This window comes from Hemicordylus capensis, chromosome 15 (genome assembly GCF_027244095.1).
Source record: "Hemicordylus capensis ecotype Gifberg chromosome 15, rHemCap1.1.pri, whole genome shotgun sequence".
NCBI lineage: Eukaryota > Metazoa > Chordata > Lepidosauria > Squamata > Cordylidae > Hemicordylus > Hemicordylus capensis.
The window spans coordinates 14,834,000-14,855,751 of record NC_069671.1 but is presented as its reverse complement, the minus strand read 5'-3'; the positions used below and the strand labels follow the sequence as shown (position 1 = coordinate 14,855,751).

General features: G+C 45.6%; 2 protein-coding genes across 7 annotated transcripts in view; both read left to right on the top strand.

Moving 5' to 3' along the window:
- Positions 1-4,245, top strand: part of NAA25 (N-alpha-acetyltransferase 25, NatB auxiliary subunit) — a 30,297-nt gene extending 26,052 nt beyond the window's left edge. For 3 of the 6 annotated variants that reach the window (XM_053279443.1, XM_053279444.1, XM_053279442.1), the window contains 5 exons: positions 303-368; positions 787-884; positions 986-1,096; positions 1,773-1,919; positions 2,421-2,638. In XM_053279443.1, the coding sequence (XP_053135418.1) occupies positions 303-368; positions 787-884; positions 986-1,096; positions 1,773-1,919; positions 2,421-2,615 (617 nt within the window). In that variant the 3' untranslated portion in view covers positions 2,616-2,638. Of the gene's footprint in view, positions 1-302; positions 369-786; positions 885-985; positions 1,097-1,321; positions 1,581-1,772; positions 1,921-2,420; positions 2,641-3,944 lie in introns of those variants that run through there. The other 3 variants (XR_008312458.1, XM_053279441.1, XM_053279440.1) reach the window with 3 other exon arrangements.
- A 5,460-nt stretch (positions 4,246-9,705) lies between these two features.
- On the top strand, positions 9,706-16,357 carry ERP29 (endoplasmic reticulum protein 29). Its single transcript, XM_053280393.1, has 3 exons — positions 9,706-9,907; positions 13,662-13,800; positions 14,901-16,357. The coding sequence occupies exons 1-3, from the start codon at positions 9,770-9,772 to the stop codon at positions 15,404-15,406; spliced, it is 783 nt and encodes a 260-aa protein (XP_053136368.1). The 5' UTR covers positions 9,706-9,769; the 3' UTR covers positions 15,407-16,357.
- The last annotated feature ends 5,395 nt before the right edge of the window (positions 16,358-21,752 follow it).

The following is a 21,752-nucleotide window of genomic DNA, read 5'->3' as shown; positions in this document are numbered from 1 at the left end:
CCAATATGTTTTGTGGGCTGCAGCCTGTGCCAATCCTTGTGGCCGCCATGAACCATTTTTATATGTTTGTTGGCTTAATCATCAAAATATCCTTTTGTGCTTCTCTTATGTCTTCCTGAGCAGGATCCAGACTAAGTTAATCACGACTGATCACCCGTGAAATAAATGCAACATGATAAACTTAGTCTGTATCCTGCTCCATGTCTTGATTTATGATTTATTTATTTTTAATAGCACCTTTTGGCTAAGAGCAAGTTTAGGCATTTGGACAAGTGATTTTGATTACTGTTCTTTATTTTCAGAAGATTCAACAGCCATTCAAGAGAGAATAGGGAATAGCTTTAAATCATTACTAGAACAATTAACAGGTAAGTCAGCCTTGCAAATAAGTTTGTAACAGGTACTAGCTTACACACACACACACACACACACACACACACACACTCCCTCTCAGTCTGTGCATACTGTTAACTAATTGTAGCTCAAAAGAACCAACTTTTGTAAAGCTTCCTTTCCCCAGGCACCCAGAAGTGATTATTATTTATATTATTTATCATTTATCAGATGAGTGGCTTGCTAATGTATCTATGAGGTTTAAATACACTTGTATCCTGCCTTCACTCATCAAGCAGTCTCAAGTAAATGCAAAATAGTAATAAACAAAATAAAAATATGTTAAAACAAAACCAGCAATCAAAATCATGACAGTTAAAAAACACGGGAACAGGTTGAACTTAGGACGGTTTTCACAACTCTCATGTTTTGCTCTTTTCTTTTCTTTTTAAGATCTGTTCAGTAAATGCAAAGGTAACTTGATAGAAGTCAAGGAAGGGAGCTTCCAAACTCACCCACACATTTTAGAAAACCTGGTCTTCTTTGTTGAGGTGAGTGTGGGGGAGCCTGCACGCATTTAGCAAATCATTCCTGTTCTCTTATGAACGTTCCTGAAATCCTTGTGCCACTTTTCCTCTTCCCACCTCTCCAGACTATCTCCATTGTCCTGTGGGTGTGCAGTTATTCTGATGCCGTCCTCCGGCCTTGCAGATCAAACTTGCAGAAGAAGAAGAAAAAGAAGAAAGAGAGCATCGTGGCAGTGGTAAGCCGCTCAGGGCCATCTTCTCCTTCTCCACAAGCCATGTTTCCATGAGAATTTGATTTGGGAGAGACAAAAGAAAGTACTAGTCCATGCAACGTATAATTGGCTTTATGGCATTTGCTGCCCCAAGAGCTGGTGGTGGCCACTGGATTAGATATTTTAAAATGGGGATTTGTGTGTGTGTGTTGGAAGTTCTGTCTCTCTTTTTTTCCTGTTTAATTGCAGTGACTCTTGTAAGCAGTAGAATGTATATTCTTCAAAGAGAGTTTAGACAAATTCATGAAGGAGGACATGTTTATCAGTGCCTGTTACTCATGAGGGCTCTTTGGGACCTCCAGATACAGAGGCAGTCTACCTCTTAACGTCACTTGCTGGAGAGCAGCCTGTTGCCCTTCATGCCCTTCTTGGGAGCTTCCCAGAAGCATTTGATGGGCAGCCGTGTGGTGCTGGACTAGATGAACCTTTGGCTTGTAGTACCCTGAAGGTAGAACCTTTTGCACTACCCTGAAAAGTGTACTACTTACGTACTTCTGAAAAAGTAGTATTCTTATTTTTGTTACATTACATAAATAGGAGACTTTCTACTTTTGTCTTCCTCCTGGTGCAGACAAATGCCCCAGGAGGAAGACAAGCCAGGTAGGTAGGTAGATCTTACTTTCATATTTCTCCTTTGTAGCCCCCAGTGTTCACCAGCTTCCAGGAGTACGTTTCCGGGCTTCAGACGCTTGCTTCCAATGTGATAGACCATATCAAAGGGCTTGAAATGTCTCTGACTACACTTAAACTTGAAGAACTGTCCATAGAGGACAATTTACTGTCGCAGGTAAGAAATGACGGGTTGTAAGCTGAACTAGCAAAATATGTGCCACAGCAACAGGCATGGTGTGTAGAGCCAGGGTTCCCAACCAGTGGTATGGGTACCACTGATAGTACCCCGCCTCGGAGAGGAGAGCTGGTCTTGTAGTAGCAAGCATGACTTGTCCCCTTAGCTAAGCAGGGTCTGCCCTGGTTGCATATGAATGGGAGACTAGGAGTGTGAGCACTGGAAGAGATTCCCCTCCGGGGATGGAGCCGCTCTGGGAAGAGCATCTAGGTTCCACGTTCCCTCCCTGGCAGCATCTCCAAGAAAGGGCCGAGAGAGAGACTCCTGCCTGAAACCTTGGAGAAGCTGCTGCCAGTCTGTGTAGGCAATACTGAGCTGGATGGACCAAGGGTCTGACTCAGTATGTGGCAGCTTCCTATGTTCCTATGTACCCGGCAGGGGCTCAGCTATATGCTGGATTGAGCTCCCTGCGCCTGTCCGCTGCGCCTGTCTCCCCTCCAGAATTCTCCGCTGCCCCTGGGTCTCCTCTGGAGTCCTCCTCCACTTCCACATCTGGTCCTGAATCCTTCTGAGTTCAGTCAGTTGCAAGCTCTGTCAGCAGCCTGTGCTTGCTGTCAGTTGGCAGTGGGCGAGCAGGCTGGCTATCTGACTCTGACTTGGAGGCGAAGCAGCCTGCAGCAGATCACGTGTGAGTGAGTATTTGTCACCGCTCCTTTTTCTTCAAAGCTCCTTGCTCTTCCTTCTCCCTGTCCCGTGTCCTCGGCCAACCTCTTCCCTCCGCGTCTCTCCTGCACATACATGCCTGCCTGCTTGCTGCCACCACCACCACTCCTTTGGCTTTCTCATTCTTGCATCCTCTCTGGTCCTCCTCTGCCAGCTTCCTCCTTGTCTCCTCTCCCTCCACTTTTGTTGAAAAGTGTTACATAAATATTCATAAGTTAGTAGTCTCTGGTTGTGGGTGGGTGGAGGGTAATCTTGCTTGGGGGAGCCTTTACTAACTCGCTGCAAGCCGGTCATTATATTGATTGTGGCTGTGTTCTTTTATTTGGGTGGAAGGGGTGAGGATTGGCTGTCGCCCTAATTGTCGCATTTTAAATTTGCATGTGTGCGCGTGCACACACAGTCTCCAAGGGGGTACTTGAGCCGAAGGTCTGCAGCACTAGTAGTACACTTGCTTAAAAAGGCCTGGGAACGAACCCCTAGTGCAGAGGGAAGGAGGGTTCTGTCTTCTCCACAGGAGCATTCCAAAGGGGTCACTCTCATTTCCCAGCCCCATGCCCCAGGAATGAGTGGGAGAAAGCAAAGAGATGCCTTCAGAGACGCCTTTTAGGATTAACTGTGTTTTCTGCCACTGGGCTGCCACTCTGCTCCTTTTATGCACAGCCCCATCCCGGGGTGTCTGTCTTGACCGCTCTCTGATGGAATGTTTAGAAACTGGCTTTTGTGTGTAAACACAGTGAGAGAGAGAGAGATTCCGCTTATGGTGCAGAACCAGAGTGTTGCAATAGCAACAGGCAGCCACAAGAGGGCACTCAGTGGTGCAAAAAACATTTTGTGGGGTGAGAATGCTTGGGGGCAGGCGGTGTTTGAGTGACACAAACACACTCACCGTCGCTTCTGTGCACTTGGCTTTAAGTGCTGGAGTGAAAACCCAAGCAAAACTCGGCTCTCCGACCAAAACTGTGGCTGCCAGGCAGATGGTCGCTAAAACTTGCAGAATTTCTCTTACCCTTTCAGTTCCTTTTTTCTGACAGCACCATCATTGCTCATTTTCAAGCCTACCTTTTTTGCACAAGGGGGAAAAATTGCAGCTGGTAGGAAAATGTCTGAGAGTTTCCAGCTTCCAGAAGCAGGCAGTTGGCATAGCCGAAACTGTTCCGGCCGGGTATTCAGTTCTGCACCAGTAATTAATACAGATGTTCATGAGGGTATTTAAACTGTTGCCTTGTGTTTATCTTTCTCTATGACTTGCATCATCTCCTGATTTTTATGTAAACCTTTATACCCTTTTTTCCCCCACTACAGGAAGAAAAGAAGTTTACAAAGACTGTGCTAGGAAAGGTCCAGAACAGTTACCAGCATGCGGTTCAGGAAATTGGAGAACTGCTGAAAAAAAGACTTGATAGCATCAAAAATCTAAAGATCTGAGGAGAAGCATCATCCTTGGTGTAGAAGTCCACAAGGCTGAAGAGCGACACGCCCACACCAAATGAAAGAAACAACATCCACCAGACCTTCGACATTTAAAATCTGGAACTTCCTCATAAATGCATGAAGGACTTTGATCGTAAAATAGTTTTTTTATGTATTAAAAAGATATATTCAAGCTGATTAAATTATTGTACATAAAAACCAGAAGCAGGGACCCTCCTCCGTCGGGGTTAGACCACTTTTTATACATGTTCATAAGCATATTGGAACAGAAGCAAAATCCCCCTATCCTGTTTCATTTCCCTTTTTGGGAGGGGAGGGGGGCTTTCTCCAGGAACTCTTTGGGGGCTTGAAGTCTTTAGAAGCAGCAATAGAAATCCAGTGTAAAGCATATTCCAAAGGAGTTTATATTTTTCCATTGCACAGCGCAGTGTTTATAGTGTTTTTGGGTAGGATTTCTTGCCTTAGGAAAGCAGAAGTTGGAGAGAACCGTGAACATCTTGAATGTCCCTATTTTTTCCACCACAGCAAAGCGATCTGCCTAGCTGGTGAACTGTGCGGGCCAAAACCAGTGAAGCTTTTTTCTTATTCTTGGTTTCTTCATGCAACCATCATAACAATCACAATTTAGTAAAAGAAACACTAGAATTATCTCTCCCCCCACCCCGCCCTGATCCCCTGAGCATTGATTTATAGCTTATTTAAGGTGAAACTGCAGTTGCAAAAGAAAAGTATAAACTTCATGAAGACTTCTCCTTTTACTGTAGCTCAGTAGAAACTGAACCACTGGCTAACAGCTGGGGTGGGGGTGAGTAATCTGTGCGTGAACTGCAGCAGAATGTAACACTACTGTCTGTCTTTCTGTAAAAGTATAATTGGCTCACACAATCCAAGGCATTGTCTGTGCTCTTGGGAGTTTTCTGTTGAGTTTTGGGTCAGCTGATAGTGGGCTCTTCATGCTTCTGTGGCTAATCCATGACAGATCCTGAGCACCTTTGCAAAGAATACAGTATGTAAGATTAATTTTTGACAAGATAATTTTTTGACAAGATTAATTTTGACTGCAGGTGTGGAGAACAGGGAATACAAAATCATATTTAAATCTTGTTCTTGCTTTCCATCTAATCCCCCTCGCCCCAGTATCCAAAACAGCTCTTGGTGAGATTTCTGTGGATTCTTGTTGGATTGCTGAATATCTTCTTATTTGCTCTACATTTTGAAGAGAACTGAAAGACCTCTAAGATGAAAATTGGTCTCTATCAGTCAGCAGCAGTGGCTTCTTTGGTAAAGGATATTGACCTTCATTTGCAACTGAACAGTTGCTAGTCCTTCTTTATTATTCCTATGCCGAGTTGGATTTTTCTTGTTGGATTTTTTTTCTTGTTTTCTCATTTAAGTGTGGTGCTTGGCGCCACTAAACCTGATCTTCTACTGAGTTACGGATGGGGGGAAATAACGCGTTCAGCTGTTTAAAACCAAACACCAAAAAAGATTAGGTTTCAGATGGGGGCTTACAGTTTTGCAGATCTCTGGTTAAAGGAAAATAGCTTTTAATCAAAGATAAGGTTTTTAAATTCCGGGAGAGCTGGCAGTCTTGGGAATGTCACCAGTTTTGCTAGAAATGAGGAGTAGGTATTTTCAGTCGTCTTCTAAATCATTTTGCACCCGTGTAGAATTGCAAGCCCATAAATGCGATGTTTAAGCAAAGTCCAACTTAGACCACTTCTGCCATTTTATCAGCAGGGATCTTGAGACTGGGATCTTGAACTTTGTAGGTGTCCCCTTAGAAAAGATCCATTTAGTTTTTATTGAGGAGACCGGCTGTGCTGTCATTGCATGTCCCATCCCCGCAGTGTGCAAACGTGGTATGCTTCTGTCGGTACTGCTTCCTTCCCAATTGCTCATCACTGACTGAGAGCAGCAGAGCTCTGCAGGGCTGTCTCTTCCAGGGATGATTCAAACAACTTGGTAAGGAGCACAGAGAGCTGCTGTGTGAACCAGGCTTAAATACTTCCGTATTGGTCACCCTCACTTCCTGGGCAAGGTTGCTCCAAATTGTAATTGACATATATGTTGATCTACCATCCAGCAATGCTGATGTGGCTCTTACACATGAGATCGTTTTTTGTTTAAAAAGTAGCAACCAAGCAAGAGACCACTCTATGGCTGTGCATGTGATTTTAGTGACGCAATCGGGTGGGAGGAGTACAGGGCACTGAAATCCACATTTTTTCAGTAAAATAACTTCAAGAATGAATGTGTGCCTTCTATGCTTCATACAGAGTTGAGGCTTCTTTAGCCATGCAGCTTAAGCAAGGCGAGTTCTCTCTGAGATGGTCCAGGGGTGGCTTGGGGATGTCTATTGGAGACATCTTGGTCCCAAATGCCTGCTCTTGTTGGCGCAGCTAGAGCTTCCTCAAGGCAGGAGCCATGAAAGAGAAACCTGAAATTCTTCTCTGCACGGAACAGACCTGGGGACATAGTTCACCAAGATGTGTCTGTGAAATGGGCGTGGCCATGTCATTCACGCATGCTGTGAATGTCTTGCAAACTCCATTGAAATGTAATGGCAATTGCCCTCTAGCGCAGATCCTGTTCATTGTTCGGGGTAGCTCTTACCTGGTGATGCTGGCACGGCTTTCAGCAAACACCTCCCCCGCGAACCAGGCCTGAATGCAATTTGTGCATGCCGCCCCCATTTTAAGAAAGCCAAATGGGACTCTTGGAATGCTAAGGAATAACCCTTGTCCTGTCCTTTGGAGAAAGGAGCTTGCATCTGAGCTGAATTCTGAAGCTATGTTTGCGCTTTGCAAATATTTCAGTTGGGGGAAATAACCCAGTTTCCCTAGCACTAGGCTATAATCCCTATTCCACAGAAGAATCTCTTTGCTACTAAATGAAGTAGGAGCCCTATCTTATTCTATCTTCTTAAACATTTCTAGCATTTCTGTCCACTGCAGAGAAGGAATTGTACAGAAAAGACAAAGTGATTGGAAACGTTTTGATCTTTAAACTCCGTTCTCTTCTCACACACACACGCCCTTTCTGAATTTGAGAACACGCTGCTGCTATTTTATCCCAGTTCTAGTTTCGTTTGTGGTTTAACTGACTCCTCTGTATGGGAGAGTGCTCTGGAAATTACTGTTTACAGATTAAAAGAAATTCATTGCTTTTGTATAGTCTGGGGATCATGAATGCCTTGGTCCATCTCTAGCTGTTTTTGGCAACAACATTATTTGCTTTAATTAAATGTCTTATTTGTCATCGGTCAAGGTGAAGGGTGGTCATCCACCTGCCTTCCTCTCCATGAAGAAACCTACATGGTCCAGCTGTCTTGTCCATTTGGATGGAGGGGGGTGGGTTGTATCTCTTTTTTTAAGTCATTTTTAAACTGTTTGAAAAATTGCATTTATATTTTGCAATTGTTACATTGAATCATGATCCTTCCCCCACCCCACCCCGCCATTTTAACCTTGGTCTGTTATCTACAGGCTGCCTCTGACCTCTCCCACCCCTTCCTCAGTTTGCTTTCTGTAAATTGGAAGACCTGTAACATTTCAGCCGCCAACAGAATTAAGTGACAAAACTACTAGTGATCTGCTTTAAACTGGATGGGTTTATAATTTATATTAAAAAAAAAAAGGTCAGTTTCTTTATAAACCAAGTTTTGATGCCTCTTATTTCAATCTGGAAATGCTGTGCACACCTCTGAAAGATTCTCCCTCAGAAGAGGGTTGTATCTGCTGAGCATTATGGGTTGTGGCGACCTCCCACAGCCATTGCTCAAAAGGCTAAAAAGGACAAGAAAAAAGCAGTGGCGGGCAGGACAAACAACAAGGGAACCCAGGATCAGTCTTGGGGGCGGTTTCCCTGCCAAAGGGCAGGTCAACGCCTTGGCCTTGCCACGGGCTGATTTAACAGCTCCAGGTGCAACAGAAGGGTCTAGTCAAGGGAAGCCTACGGGGCTCTTGGGCACAGCCCGACAACAAACAGCAAGTGCCGCCTTTGTAAAGAAGCAGAGGAAACCGTGGACCACCTAATCAGCTGTTGTAAAAAGATCGCACAGACTGACTACAAGCAAAGGCATGACAAGGTAGCAGGGAACATCTGCAAAAAATGCAAAATGCAAGCTACCTGTAGCCAAAAATTGGTGGGACCATAAAACTGAAAAAGTTGTAGAAAATGAAGATGCAAAAAAATATTATGGGACTTCCAATTACAAACAATACACCAGGTATAACTGTAGTCGAGAAGAAAGAAAAACAAGTTAAAATAATCGACATAGCAATACCAAGGGATAGCAGAATAGAAGAAAAAGAAATAGAAAAAACAAAATCCAAAGATCTACAAATGGAAATAGAAAGGCTGTGGCAGAAGAAGACCAAAATAATCCCAGTGGTAATTGGCGCCCTAGGTGCAATTCCAAAGCAACTTGAGCACCACAGAAATCACCATCCGCCAATTACAAAAAGCAACTTTACTGGGAACAGCCTATATTCTGCAACAATATTTATAACAACAAGAACAATATTGATAATAAAATTCAGCCATCCCAGGTCCTTGGGAAGGACTCGATGTCTAGATAAAACAAACCAGTCAATAACACTTGTCTGACTGTGTAAATAAATAAATAATAAATTCAAGTGTATGAGGCACCCTGGTGCATGTATATATGAATGAATCACGCATGTTTGTTCTTTTGTTTTATTTTACATGTATATCCCACTCTTCCTCCAAGGAGCCCAGAGCGGTGTACTACATACTTGAGTTTCTCCTCACAACAACCCTGTGAAGTAGGTTAGGCTAAGGGAGAAGTGGCTGGCCCAGAGTCACCCAGCTAGTCTCCTGGCTGAAGGGGGATTTTGAACTCGGGTCACTGACACTCCGGTCACATTTCCTATCCCCCTCTGTTCTTCCTGTGAATGTAGATCGGACTGTAAGCCCCCTGGGGCAGAGAACCTTTCTGTCTTTTGCTTATTCTGTAAAGGCTGTGCAGCTGCCTTCAAGAAGGATCCCGGTGTGTGTTTTGCAGCCGTGCCCCGCTCTCTCCTGCTTGCAACGGCTGCAGGAAAGAGTCCTGGGGGGCCCTTGCTTTGTCCGTCCTTCGCAACCGTTGTGTGGGCCAGGGCTGCTAGCCGGCTGAAGCGAACCCTGGCGACTCCCCTCGCCCGCGGCCAATACGTTTTTTGCTCAGCATATCAAGCCCTTCACCTCTTCAGGACCGCTTCCTGGGACTGGCATCCACATCCCTCGGTGGAGAGCTGTTCGGGATCATCCCATCACCGCCACTAGGAAAGCACTCTGCACATGCTCTCGGCACGGCCGCTTTGCAAACGGGGCCTGTGCCAAGCCCGGCTGAGCCTATGGGGCTTGCGCGGGGAGGAGGAATACAGCCAAGAATACAGCCAAGAAGGGCTTAAAGCAAAGCCGGGGCAAAATAAGACACACACACACACACACACACACACGCATCTCCTCCTCCTCTCCCCCCCCCTTCCTAAATCAGGCTCTTGGAAGCGTCGGCCGTCTTTGCCTTGCGGGGAGGGGGGGGGGGCGCCTGCTGCAGCGGAGCTGCTGGGTCATGTGACCGCCCCCAACCAGGCCCCTCCCCGCCGACGCCTCTCCGCTCCTGTGCAAACCACCGCCCCCGCCCCCCCCGCCGCCCATCACAGCACCGCCTCGCCATACAAGCCCTCGCCATGGCTTTGGGGAGCCCGCGCCCGGCAGCAGCCGCCCCTCTCCTGGCCCTCTCGCTGCTGCTCTGCGGGGCCCTAGAGAGCAGCCGCGCTCTGCACACCAAAGGGGCCCTTCCTCTGGACACCGTCACTTTCTACAAGGTATTTTTTTTTTTGCAAAAAAAAAAAAAAGGGGGGGGGCAGCAGCAGGGAGATGGGTCGTGCCTCTGGGAGCGGGGAGGAGGCAGGCGGGCAGGCGACCCTCCCACCCTGTGCCCCTCCGCGATGGGCACAGAGGGAGACCCCAGCCCCGCAGCCCTGCAACTGTGGCACCGGCTCCCCCCCCCCCCACACACACACACCGGGTTTGTTGTCCTAAGAAGCTTTCGCCTTGCGTGACTGAGGCCTCCTTGCAGGGGTGGGGAGTACTTTGCTAGCATTCATAAATCGGGAGGGTGATTGATGATGATGATGATGATGAATAATTATTATTGTTGTGATTAATAATAATAATTAATTATTAATATTGTAATTTGCCACCCTGCCCGAGTTGCTTTGCAAAGCCTCCTTGTGTTGGATCCCCCCCTCCCCCGGGGAAAGGGTTGCCTTCCAATGCAGCAGGGACACTCCCCCCCCCTTTCCTGTTAATATGGCTTCAGTGTGTTTCATCCAAATTATAGGGAGGAGGTGGGCAGGTGGATATATCCCTGGATCAGGAGGGGGCACCCCTCCCGCTCCCCTGTAGGTGGCAGGGGGAGAAAACAAGGAGGGCCCAGTGCAGGATCCGAAGGGTCCTACACACACGTGGAAGGAAGCCCCATGGGAATCATTGGGTCTGCTTTCTGGGTAAAGATCCCTGGGATTTTGCTGCAACCATCTCAGCCTGCCTTTCTCTCCATTCTCCTCAGTATTGGGGTTGGGTTGCAGTTTTAGAATGCAACCCCCTTAGGCGACTTTTATGAGATCTGCTTTTCTACCTTATTTTACTCTGCTTCTGCCCTTCTGTGCCGTTTTAATGCATTTTATTCTTTTTTTACTCTACGCATGGCGAGCTACGGATTGGTAGGACTTGCATTCCTCATTCCGCTGATTGCATGTAAAAAACAGGGCCGTCTTTCTTGCAGCCTCCAAATGCAGGAAGCAATAACTTGCTTTCTGTTTTGCATGGTTCTTCAGAGAGGGGCAATTCAGGGAGGCAACTCTGTAGGGTGGGGGGGGATGTTTTAATATAAGGAACCTCAAGGTGGGGGAGCTGAGCTCTGAGATCCCCCCAGAAGCAGCCCATTGGTGGGCATACTTATCCAAATGTCATTCCCACTGAGTTCAGTGGGATTTACTCATGCACACACACACACTGTTGCAAAGACTGATTCGAAGGTGGGTGAGTGGGTGTCACTCCTGTTCCCATTTGCCTTGATTCTCGCGATTGCAACTTGCAGTTACAAAATTCTCTCCCCACCCACCTCTCTGGTTTAAAACCCAATGGCAGGAAAGGGAAGGAGGTAACTTGAGACCTCCGCCAATCGCTGGCATCCAAGTGGATCAAGGCAGCGAAACTGCCTTCACTTCCGGGCATGACACAAGAGGGAGAGGCAGGGCTGAGTTTATGTGGTGGCCGCCTCTCCAGCAACTGTCAGTGTCAAGGATTCATCCCTGGAACATTCGGAAGTCCTCTAATGTGAAAAGTCCAAAGAGCTCTTGAGCATATGCAGAGTGCTTTCCCCTAGGCAGCACAGGGCAGAATTGTGGTGTGTGTGTGTGCACGCTTCTAGGCTAGCCTCAGGACCTCTTTCAAAAATCTAGCAGCCTACTTAAGGGCCCTGCTGGATCAGACCAACGGCCCACCTAATCCAGAATGCCACAGTAGCCCACCAGATGTTTCAGCAAGCCCCCAAGCAAGGGACGGGGGAAATAATATTTTAATTAAATACTGTTTTGACATTGTTCTGAAATATTGTTTTTAAAGTTTTTACAATTGTTGTCATGTTTTGACTTTTTTGTTACCATTTATTCTACTTTAACAAATGTTTTGATTTTTCTGATGTCATTTATTTTGTTTTAACTCATGTTTTTACTTCTTCTGTTTGTTTTGCTTTGTTGTAAACTGCCCAGAGATGCAAGTTTGGGGTGGCATAAAAATTTGTTAGATTAAAAAAATAAACAAATTAAACCCACTCCTGCCCTTGCTGCCTTGCTGCTGGTGCCCACAGGTAGATTGTGTCAGAACATGGAGGTTCCATTCAGCTATCATTTATTTATTTATTATTAAAACTTTTATACCGCCCTTCCAAAAGGCTCAGGGCGGTTTACATGTGCATGACTAATAGCCAATGATAGACGCTCTCTCCTGAATTTGTCTAACGTCCTTATAAGACCATCGAAGCGAATTCCCAACGCTGTATTCCGTGGCCATAACAGTTCGTAGTGCTGACAATACAGAAGCAATGCAATTATTTCTGAGGGAAGTGGTTTGGCTAGATGAATCCTAGATGAATTTAAAAATTAGGCAGGCATGGGAACTTGCGGGGGCGTCAGCTGAAACAGGTGAACTGCCGCCCTCTTCAGCCCCTGGCAAGCCACACCCTGACTGAACCCGTGTGGTCTCATATCCTGCCGTTTTGGAAAAGCTCCAGCAACAGCTGTCTGAGCAGCACAGCGGCCCTAGGCTGAAGGAGAAAGTTCCAGAGAGTAGCCTCAGTTGCCCATCTGTAAAATGGGACCAGTAGGGACCAACTCTGCAGGTCAGTCATCAAGCTGAAGGTTGCTCCTTAGAAGTTCTTAGCAAGGCGTGATCTAAAGAAGATGGGCATGGAGAGCAGAGTTCTCTCTGACAGGGATTCCCAGATGTTGTTGTCTACAACTCTCAGATTCCCCAGCTGCAATGGCACCAGCATGGTGTAGTGGTTAGAGTGCCCAGAGCCGGTTTGAGTTTCTCCTCACCACAACCCTGTGAAGTAGGTTAGGCTGAGAGAAGTGACTGGCTCAGAGTCACCCAGCTAGTCTCATGGCTGAATGGGGGATTTGAACTCGGGTCTCTCGGGTCCTAGTCCAGCACTCTAACCACGACACCACGCTGGCTCTTTGGCACACTATGCTTTGGCACACTAATTCTTTCCTAATTGATTGTAATTCTCTGTAAGCAAACCTAATAGGTTTTAGATAAGCAGGAGAAGGATTAGCTGACTGAATTATCCTTCAGGGCTAGTAAGAGTTGAGTTGGACTCAGGTGTAGGTCTGTGTGTGTGTGTGTGTGTGTGTGTGTGTGTAAGGAAAAAAGCACCTTTAAGCATTCCTTTCTCTAAAAACCAAGTAACCACCAGCAGCTCCAACTTGGATGTTGCAACTTGGGGAAACTAGATGGTTTCCAGCAGGGTAGATTTGATTTAAATCGAATTTATCTAAATCACAATTTAAATCACTAGACAGTAAGACTAGATTTAAATCATGGTTTTTTATATAAAGACTCATTCTTGCTGGTTATAATCTTAATATGTACAACAAGATGAAGGTTTCATTTTTTGTCCTCTTCTAGATAGAAAAATTGCCCAAAAAGAATCTTACAGAGACCTCTGGAAGAGCATGACATTGTGAATGGATTAATGGCATTCATTTACCAAAAAATTTAAACACTGCATATATACAGCCTCATGCTACATAATTAAAAACTAATCTTTATTTCATGATGAATAACCTTTGGACTATAATGTATCTTGAATAGAAAACTATCTTTAGATAGATTTTTCCCCTCAAAAAGCACTTTATTTAAAAAAATCTGATTTAAATTTTAAAAATCCGATTTTAATTTTAAAAAATCCAGTGTTGTTGTTTTTAAAAGGCATTGATTTTTATCCACCCTGGTTTCCAGAGTCTACGGGAGGGATGGTTCATTGAAGCTTTCCTTCTGCCTTTCTCTTAGGTAATTCCGAAGCATAAGTTTGTCCTGGTGAAATTTGACACTCAGTATCCTTATGGGGAGAAGCAAGATGAGTTCAAAAAGGTGGCTGAAAGCTCAGAATCCAGCGATGACTTGTTGGTGGCTGAAGTGGGAATCTCAGGTGAGATGCTACAAGCTGTCTTGCGTGAGTGGCTGGAGCATGGTTGCTGTTTTAAGCTAACTTTACGGCCAAGAGGTCTAGAAACTTGCTGCTTTGAGTTTAAATGGAGGCTGGGATTCTCAGAATGCTTCAGCAAGGTGTGTCCTCAGACTGCCATGCGCCCTACCTTTTGGGTTGCCTTTTGTGGATTAGGAACATAGGCAACTGCCACATACTGAGTCAGACCATTGGTCTATCTAGCTAAGTATTGTCTTCACAAACTGGCAGCAGCTTCTCCAAGGTTGCAGGCAGGAATCTCTCTCAGCCCTATCTTGGAGATGCTGCCAGGGAGGGAACTTGGAACCTTCTGCTCTTCCCAGAGCCACTCCATCCCCTGAGGGGAATATGTTCGGGTGCTCACACTTCTAGTCTCCCATTCATAAGCAACCAGGGCAGACCCTGCTTAGCTAAGGGGACAAGTCATGCTTGCTACCACAAGACCAGCTCTCCTCTCAATTAATCTATTAATTAATCTATTGATGTTTAAAGTCAGTAGGCTGGTCTATGGGGCAACTCAGAGAGACCATTTTATGCTTGTTTTGAAACAGCTCCACAGGCTGCTGATACGTTTCCGGGCAAAATACAAAGTCCTGAACGGCTTAAGTCCAGGTTAACTTAGAGAGCGCCTTCTTCGGTCTGATGATCCCCACCACATGCTAAGACCATCTGAGGAGGTCCGGCTCGTTGCCACCGGCTCGTCTGGTGGCTACTCAGAGGCGGGCCTTCTCTGTAGCCGCTCCTAGATTGTGGAATGCACTCCCTGCAGAAATCCGTAATTTGGATTCTTTATTGGCATTTAGGAGAGCCCCAAAGACCTACCTGTTCGGCCTGGCCTTCCAGGGTTTTTAAATTGTTTTAAAGGGTTCTAAATGTATCGGATTTTAGCTGCTTTATTGTATTTTACAATTTTCATTTTCGATCATTGGTTGATTTTAACTGTTTTGTGGTATTTGTGAACCGCCCTGAGCTAGTTGGTAAGGGTGGTCTAGAAATTGAGCAAATAAATAAATAATAAAGTCTGCAGCCCTAACATGAACTTGTTTGGGGTCTTCTATTTCCAGATTATGGGGACAAGCTGAACTTGGAGCTAGGAGAGAAGTACAAACTGGAGAAAGATGCCTATCCCGTTTTTTACTTGTTCCAAGATGGCGACTTGGACAACCCTTTGTCTTATGGTGGTGAGGTGAAAGCGAGTTCTCTCCAGCGTTGGCTAAAGAGCAAAGGCATCTATATGGGCATGCCAGGTTGCTTGAAGGAGTTTGACACCTTGGCGAGCCAGTTTGTGAACACCCCCGAAGCGTCGGAGCGCCAAACTCTCCTGGAAGACGGGCGCCAACTCCTGGAGAAAGCCAGAGAGACTGAGCGGAAATCTGCCGAGCAGTACGTCAAGGTCATGAACAAGATCCTTGCCCAGGGTGACAAGTTTACCGCCAGCGAAGTCTCCCGGATCACCAAACTGATTGAGGAGAACAAGATGAGTGATGGGAAGAAAGAGGAACTCCAGAAACGCTTGAACATCCTTGCTTCGTTCCAAAAGAAGACGAAAGGCGAGAAAGAAGAGCTTTGACCAGCCAGGAAGGAATGATGCACAAGCTGTGAGGTCAGACCAGGTCAGGGTCTTGAACCCGTGCTCCTTTAAACAAGCAAGAACATCCCACCGTCTTTTTGAAGAGGCTGTGGAATTCCTCCTCTTAAAAGACTCTTGGTTCTTTAAACAAAAAATACATACTCTGTGGAACGCCTCCCTTATTTGTGACTTTGCAGAACACTGCCATTACCAGCGGTATGAACACTACTGTCATTCCTTGAGGGCATCACTGGTGGAAGGTCCATTAGAACTTTGATCAAAAGGCGAGGTTGTCCTAAAATAACGTTTTTGTTCATGGGGTGCTGACCTTACTGGGCATCTTCTCAAGATGGCTGCCCTCAGGACTTGGTGCAGCCTGTTCTTAGGTGGATTTTCAAGATGGCTACCCTTGGAACACTGGGCAACCTGTTCTTGTTGGCCAAATTATCTAGGTCAGTGGGTGACCCGCCAAGCCCACTCTGCCTACCAGCCAAGTCATGTGGTTTACCAGGTGCTTGAAAATCCCCCTCACTCAATTTTTGCGGTCCTGGGCAACAAAAAGAGGAGGAATAATGAGCCCTTGGTGGACCAAACATGGCAGATGGTGGAAGATATTCAGCTTGGTGGGTCACCAGTTTTATGGAGGCCCCATCAAGGCGGATGCCCTCAGAATGTTTCCCAGTGGTCTTACTGGCGAATGATCAAGATGACCACCATTGTATTGTTGTGCAGTCTGTGGAGAGTTTGACTAGCTTAGCAAATAGGGTGAGGAAGGTTGGGGTGGGGTTGTTTTTTTATGTTTTGGGGAGCATCGGTTTGGACAAAGCAAAACGTGTGTTTGAGAGAGGGAGGTGAAATGGAAGTTCTCTTCCTGACCAGTATTTGCAGATTGGCTGAGGGGAAGTTTTATGGTGGTACTTCATTTGCTAATAAAGGTTATCTGAAAAGTAAGGGGGAACCTTTTTGTCGTTGTGTTCAAGGAACGAGTGACTTCAGTCTTGCAAAGCTACTGAAAACTGAGCTCCTCCCTAAAAACACAATCTCACACAGAATTGTCTGTAAACATGGGAAATGGTTTTCGTTGTGGACATTGGCCCTTCTCATTCAGTGGAGGGAAATATCCTCAAAAGGGGTTGCACATTTGCTGCTTTTGTCACACACAGCCTGCAGAACATTCTAGCTGTGGTTATGGAGAAACATTTCAGTACCATCTCTCCTGGCAATATTTGGTGACCAGTGGGGGTTCCAGTAAAGATTTTGTGACTCGTGAATTGGTCCCCTCGTTTTTTCCACCAGGGTGTTGTGTAGCGTGTTCCAGGAATTCTTCCCTCTGCCCAAGAGCTTATGAATCACCTCGGCTTTCACATACATTCTAGCTGTTCTGGTATCTCGGGCTCATATTTGCCAAGAAAGGGGATGAAGTCCATCCTTTGGGCAAACGACCTATTCAGAGCTGTTCATGGGTCAAATTTATTTCAGTGGGGTTACGGTTACAGTTACAGTAGATGCCAGTCGAACTAGTTTGCAGTTAGGGCTATGGCTTCGTAAGAATAGTTTCTGGTTAAAGGGATGTCATTTGTGGCCTAAAGCCACCCTTTGTTCAGATGCCTGTGCTGGTCACCAATTCCCTAAATGGTCTCCTGACAGGCATATGGGATAATAAGCTATGCCCTTGGTGTCCCCCATAAGGTGGCTTGGAGTATTTTCAAGGCCTACAACTCTGTCCCCTAGTGTGTTGCCACAAGCATGACAAGGTTTTGTGAGGAAATCTCCTCAGTCTGCCCAAGATCCCTGTCACAGTACAGCTACTGTCTTTAGATGATGAGTGAGTGAGAGGGATTATTAAGGAGGATATGGAGATTACAGAGAAGCTAAATGAGTTATTTGCATCTGTCTTCACGGCAGAGGATACTGAGCATACACCTGTACCTGAACCAAGCTTCTCAGGAACGGAGGCTAAAGAACTGAGTGAAATAGAGGTGACGAGGTGATGTTCTAAACTGTCTGGAAAAACTGTCGTCCCTCGCCTATCACGGATTTCCCAATCGCGGATTTGAGTATCTGTGACTGGGAAATTATGACCACGCTCGCCAACTGCAACTGGAGTATCTGTGGTTTGGCGATTTAAAAAACAAATGGATTTTATTGTAATCTTGGGGGTCAGGGGGTCATTTCTGGGGGTCAGGGTGATTTTGGGAGGTTTAGGGTGATTTTCAGGGGTCCAGAGGTGATTGAGGGGTCAGGGGTCATTTCTGGGGAGCAGGGGACATTTCCAGGGGTCATTTTCAAGGGTAAGAGGGTGGGGTTTTTTCTATTTTAAACAGTTTTATACAGCCTTTTTGCAGCTGTGATTCCCCTAATCCCCATTTCCCATTGCTTGCTATACCCTGACTAACACAAATTTGCCAATCGTGAGGTTTTCCCAGAATGGAACCCTTGCGATTGACGGACAACTGAATTAACAAATCACCAGGTCTAGATGGCATCCACCCAAGAGTCCTTAAAGAACTCAAATGTGGAATTGCCAACCTCCTTGCAAAAAGTATATAACTTATCCAGTGTTCTCTCTAATTTTTTTTTGTCTGTGTGCGGAGTGAGTTTTGTTCTGGGCAGCAGTATGAAGGCATTGTGCTTGCACCTGCTGCATTCAGAGTGGGGCCTTCCCGATTCAACCTGAGCGGGATCTAAAATTAACTGAGCAGACATCAAAGAACGTGCGAGCGCACATGCACGCCATAGAGGGAAGACTGAAATTACCCCTACAATCAGGCTCTGTACCAGTGGACTGGAAAGCAGCCAATGTTCAAAAAGGAATTCGGGGACGGGGGGTGGGGTGTCTGGGAAATTACAGGCCAGTTAGCTTAACGTCTGTTCCTGGGAAATTGATGGAAAGCATTCTCAAGGATGAAACTGTTAAGCACATTGAAGAACAGGCCCTGCCGAAGGAGAACCAGCATGGCTTCTGCAAAGGTAAATCCTGCCTCGCCAACCTTTTGGAGTTCATTGAGAGTGTCAACAGGTGTGTGGCTAAAGGTGATCCATTTGACATAGTATACTGAGTTACGGCCCCTATTTCACACGTTTACGGTTTTTATGATATATTAGTTACGGGCTTTGACTTGCATATCTAAAAACCAAGTTTATTATGTTGCTCACTGTGACACCCCCAAGCAATTTCCAAGTAGTCCATGGTCGGGAGTGGTGGGGAATAAGTTTGAGAACCTCTGCACTGCTAGAAACATCTTTTTCCAAACAGACAAAGGAACCTTTTGTCTTCTTGTTCTCCTTAGTTCAAAGCGTGGCGAAGAGTAAGTCTCTTGATTGTCCGCCAAAGGCAAGGGGGGGAAATTAACAACAGGTCTGATGAACCATGTAAAATTGTCCCCAGGCCCAAAATAAGCAAGCCGAAATTACAGAGCGTCCCTTCAGCGGTTTGCCTTCTAAGGACCAGGCCCTGGTTCATTTCCAACAGACACATCTTAGTGGACACCTGTGTGGTTGGTTTCTCAAGCGTGAACACAGGTGGCCTGTCAATCTGGTAAGGGTGCCTGACCCCAGTTGCGAGATTTATTATTTTCCTCTGTGTGTGTTTTTGTGTGGGGTTCCCCCCTCCGCCGATAACTGTAAAGCAGAAATAGTGCCTAAGAAAACCAGTCTAATTACAGCCTTTCTTTAATCTAATTCCAAAGTAGCTTCCCCCTGCCTCTTCTGATAGGGTCTCCAATTGCCTTTTTTGCATTGAATTTCTATTCTGTTGAGTCAGTAGCCCTGTTCAGATATTATGTTGTATGAGTGTACAGATGTTTGTACGCTCCTATGTGTTTTTGTGTGGAATTCTCTGCCACAAGATGTGGTGACAGCCAACAACCTGGATGGCTTTAAGAAGGGATTGGATAGCTTCATGGAGGAGAGGTCTATCAACGGCTACTAGTCGGAGGGCTATAGGCCACCTCTAACCTCAAAGGCAGGATGCCTCTGAGTACCGGTTGCAGGGGAGTAACAGCAGAAGAGAGGGCATGCCCTCAACTCCTGCCTGTAGGCTTCCAGAAGCATCTGGTGGGCCACTGTGTGAAACAGGATGCTGGAGCAGATGGGCCTTGGGCCTGATCCAGCAGGGCTGTTCTTATGTTGCTATGTTCTTATGACTATACCTCTGTTCATTTTAAAAGTGAACCGAGGTACAGGCCCTCAAATGCATGGAACAGATAGGAAGTGTACTGACTGATCGATTAAGTGATGTCAAGTCGGTGTCGACTTCTAACAACCTCGTAGATACATTCTCTCCAGGATGGTCTGTGCTCCACTTGGCCCTTAAGGTCTCTCAGTGGTGCATTCATTGCTGTCGTCATCGAGTCCGTCCACCTTGCTGCTGGTCGTCCTCTTCTCTTGCCTTCCACTTTTCCCAGCATTATGGACTTCTCAAGGGAGCTGGGTTTTCACATCATGTGTCCAAAGCATGATAGTTTGAGCCTGGTCATTTGTGCCTTGAGTGAAAATTCTGGATTGATTTGTTCTATGATCCATTTGTTTATTTTCCGGGCTGTCCATGGTCTCCTCAAAAGCCTTCTCCAGCACCAAAGCTCAAAAGCGTCAATGCTTTTCCTATCTTGCTTCTTCAAAGTCTGAACCTTTCTGGAAGGGCAGTATAAAAACTGGATGGATGGATGGATGAATAAAATAAACAAAAGCTTTCTCACATCCATAGAGTGTCATGGGAAAAACCATTGTCCAAATGATTCTAATCTTTGTAGGTGTAGACACGCCACAGCATTTAAATATCCTTTCCAAGGCCTTCACTGCAACCCTACCAAGTGCTAGTTTGTGGTGTGTTTTTTGACCGCTGGATCCTTTACTGTTGATGGTCGATCCCAAGAGGCAGAAGCTATCCACCGCTTCAATGTCTTCAATATCACTTCTGAGGCTCGTTGCTGTACCCGTTATCATTAGTTTAGTCTTCTTTACATTTAGTCATCGTCCCATTTTTTCACTATGCTCCTTGACTTTCATTACTAGAGCTTGCAGATCATCCGCATTCTCAGCTATCAGAGTGGGGTCATCAGCGTAGCGCAGGGTATTGATATTTCTTCCTCCAAATTTAAAACCACGCTCATCTTCTTCCAATCCAGCTTCTCTCAGTATATGTTCAGCATATAAGTTGAATAAAGGAGAAAGTATACATCTAGCATAACATGAATAACTATACCTGTGTACAGATTTGTACCTGTATATAGTGAACACTCATTGAATGAGTGTTCAACATAATGTCTGAATGGGGCTAGTGACGCATCATAGTTTACTGTGTTTCTGGTCCAATCCAGAACCCAGCTCTATCAAGTCAAAGTCAATTTAGTCCAGCATCCATTTAAGCAAGATGCCATCACCACATCTTGTGGCAGTGAATTCCATAGGTTAGTCATGCATCATGTGAAGAATGGTTGTCTTACCTGAATCTGCTGCCCGTCAAGTTTCATGGGGTGACTCTGAGTTCTAGTCTCATATGAGAGAGAGCCATGCATAATTCTATAAACCTCCATCATGTTCTCCAATGACTTTAGGCCCAGACTCTTAATGATTAAACAAAGGAAGCTAGGAAGAAGTCTAGGTAAATACTTGTTGTGTGTCACTTGACATTCTATACAGTTTGCATAGTCAACACAAAATGAGGTCAGGTTTCTTGTAGTAAATAATCCACAGGGCTTCTTGGAAGACTCAACCAATAGCTGTATGATACAAGAAGCATAAAGGCTGAATGAATGGCATTAACAAACTTTGAAGAGCAAGTTGTGAGTTTATCTCTTCCGAAGACAAAGCAGACATTACATCTGACAGTTGTGTTTGTGTTTGCTTATGTACATGCAAGACTCCATATATAAATAGAGGAAACCTAGATTCCCTTCAAACGGCCTTGATTTTTCTCTTCCGTCTCACTTCTTTCCAGTATTCTCAAATGTGTTATCTGGCAATCTCAGAGTGCCCTAGAGCAGGATGGGTCCATAGCCCAGTGACAGAGCATGTGCTGTGTGTAATGAAGGCACCAGGTTCTATCCCTCACATCACCAGGTAGGTTGGAACATAGGCAGGGGTCTCTCCCAGCCCTACCTGGAGATGCTGCCAGGGAATTTTACTTATTTATCTATCTATTGTATTGTTAAATTTATATACCGCCTTTCATTCAAACAATCCCAAAGCAGTTTACACAAACATTACAAACAATACTATTTTTAAAAGCCACCATTAAAATATTCAGCTAAAATATGAAACCAGCAGGGGGAGCTCTTGCTTTACTCTGTTGAAAGGAGTGATTTGGGGATGGTTATTATCGAGCCGTCTTTCGGGCATCCTGCGG

Coding starts and splice junctions, on each gene's coding strand:
- ERP29 (XM_053280393.1), top strand. CDS start 9,770: ATGGCTTTGGGGAGCCCGCGCCCGGCAGCAGCCGCCCCTCTCCTGGCC. Junction 9,908..13,661: donor ACACCGTCACTTTCTACAAG/GTATTTTTTTTT, acceptor CCTTTCTCTTAG/GTAATTCCGAAGCATAAGTT. Junction 13,801..14,900: donor GGCTGAAGTGGGAATCTCAG/GTGAGATGCTAC, acceptor TTCTATTTCCAG/ATTATGGGGACAAGCTGAAC.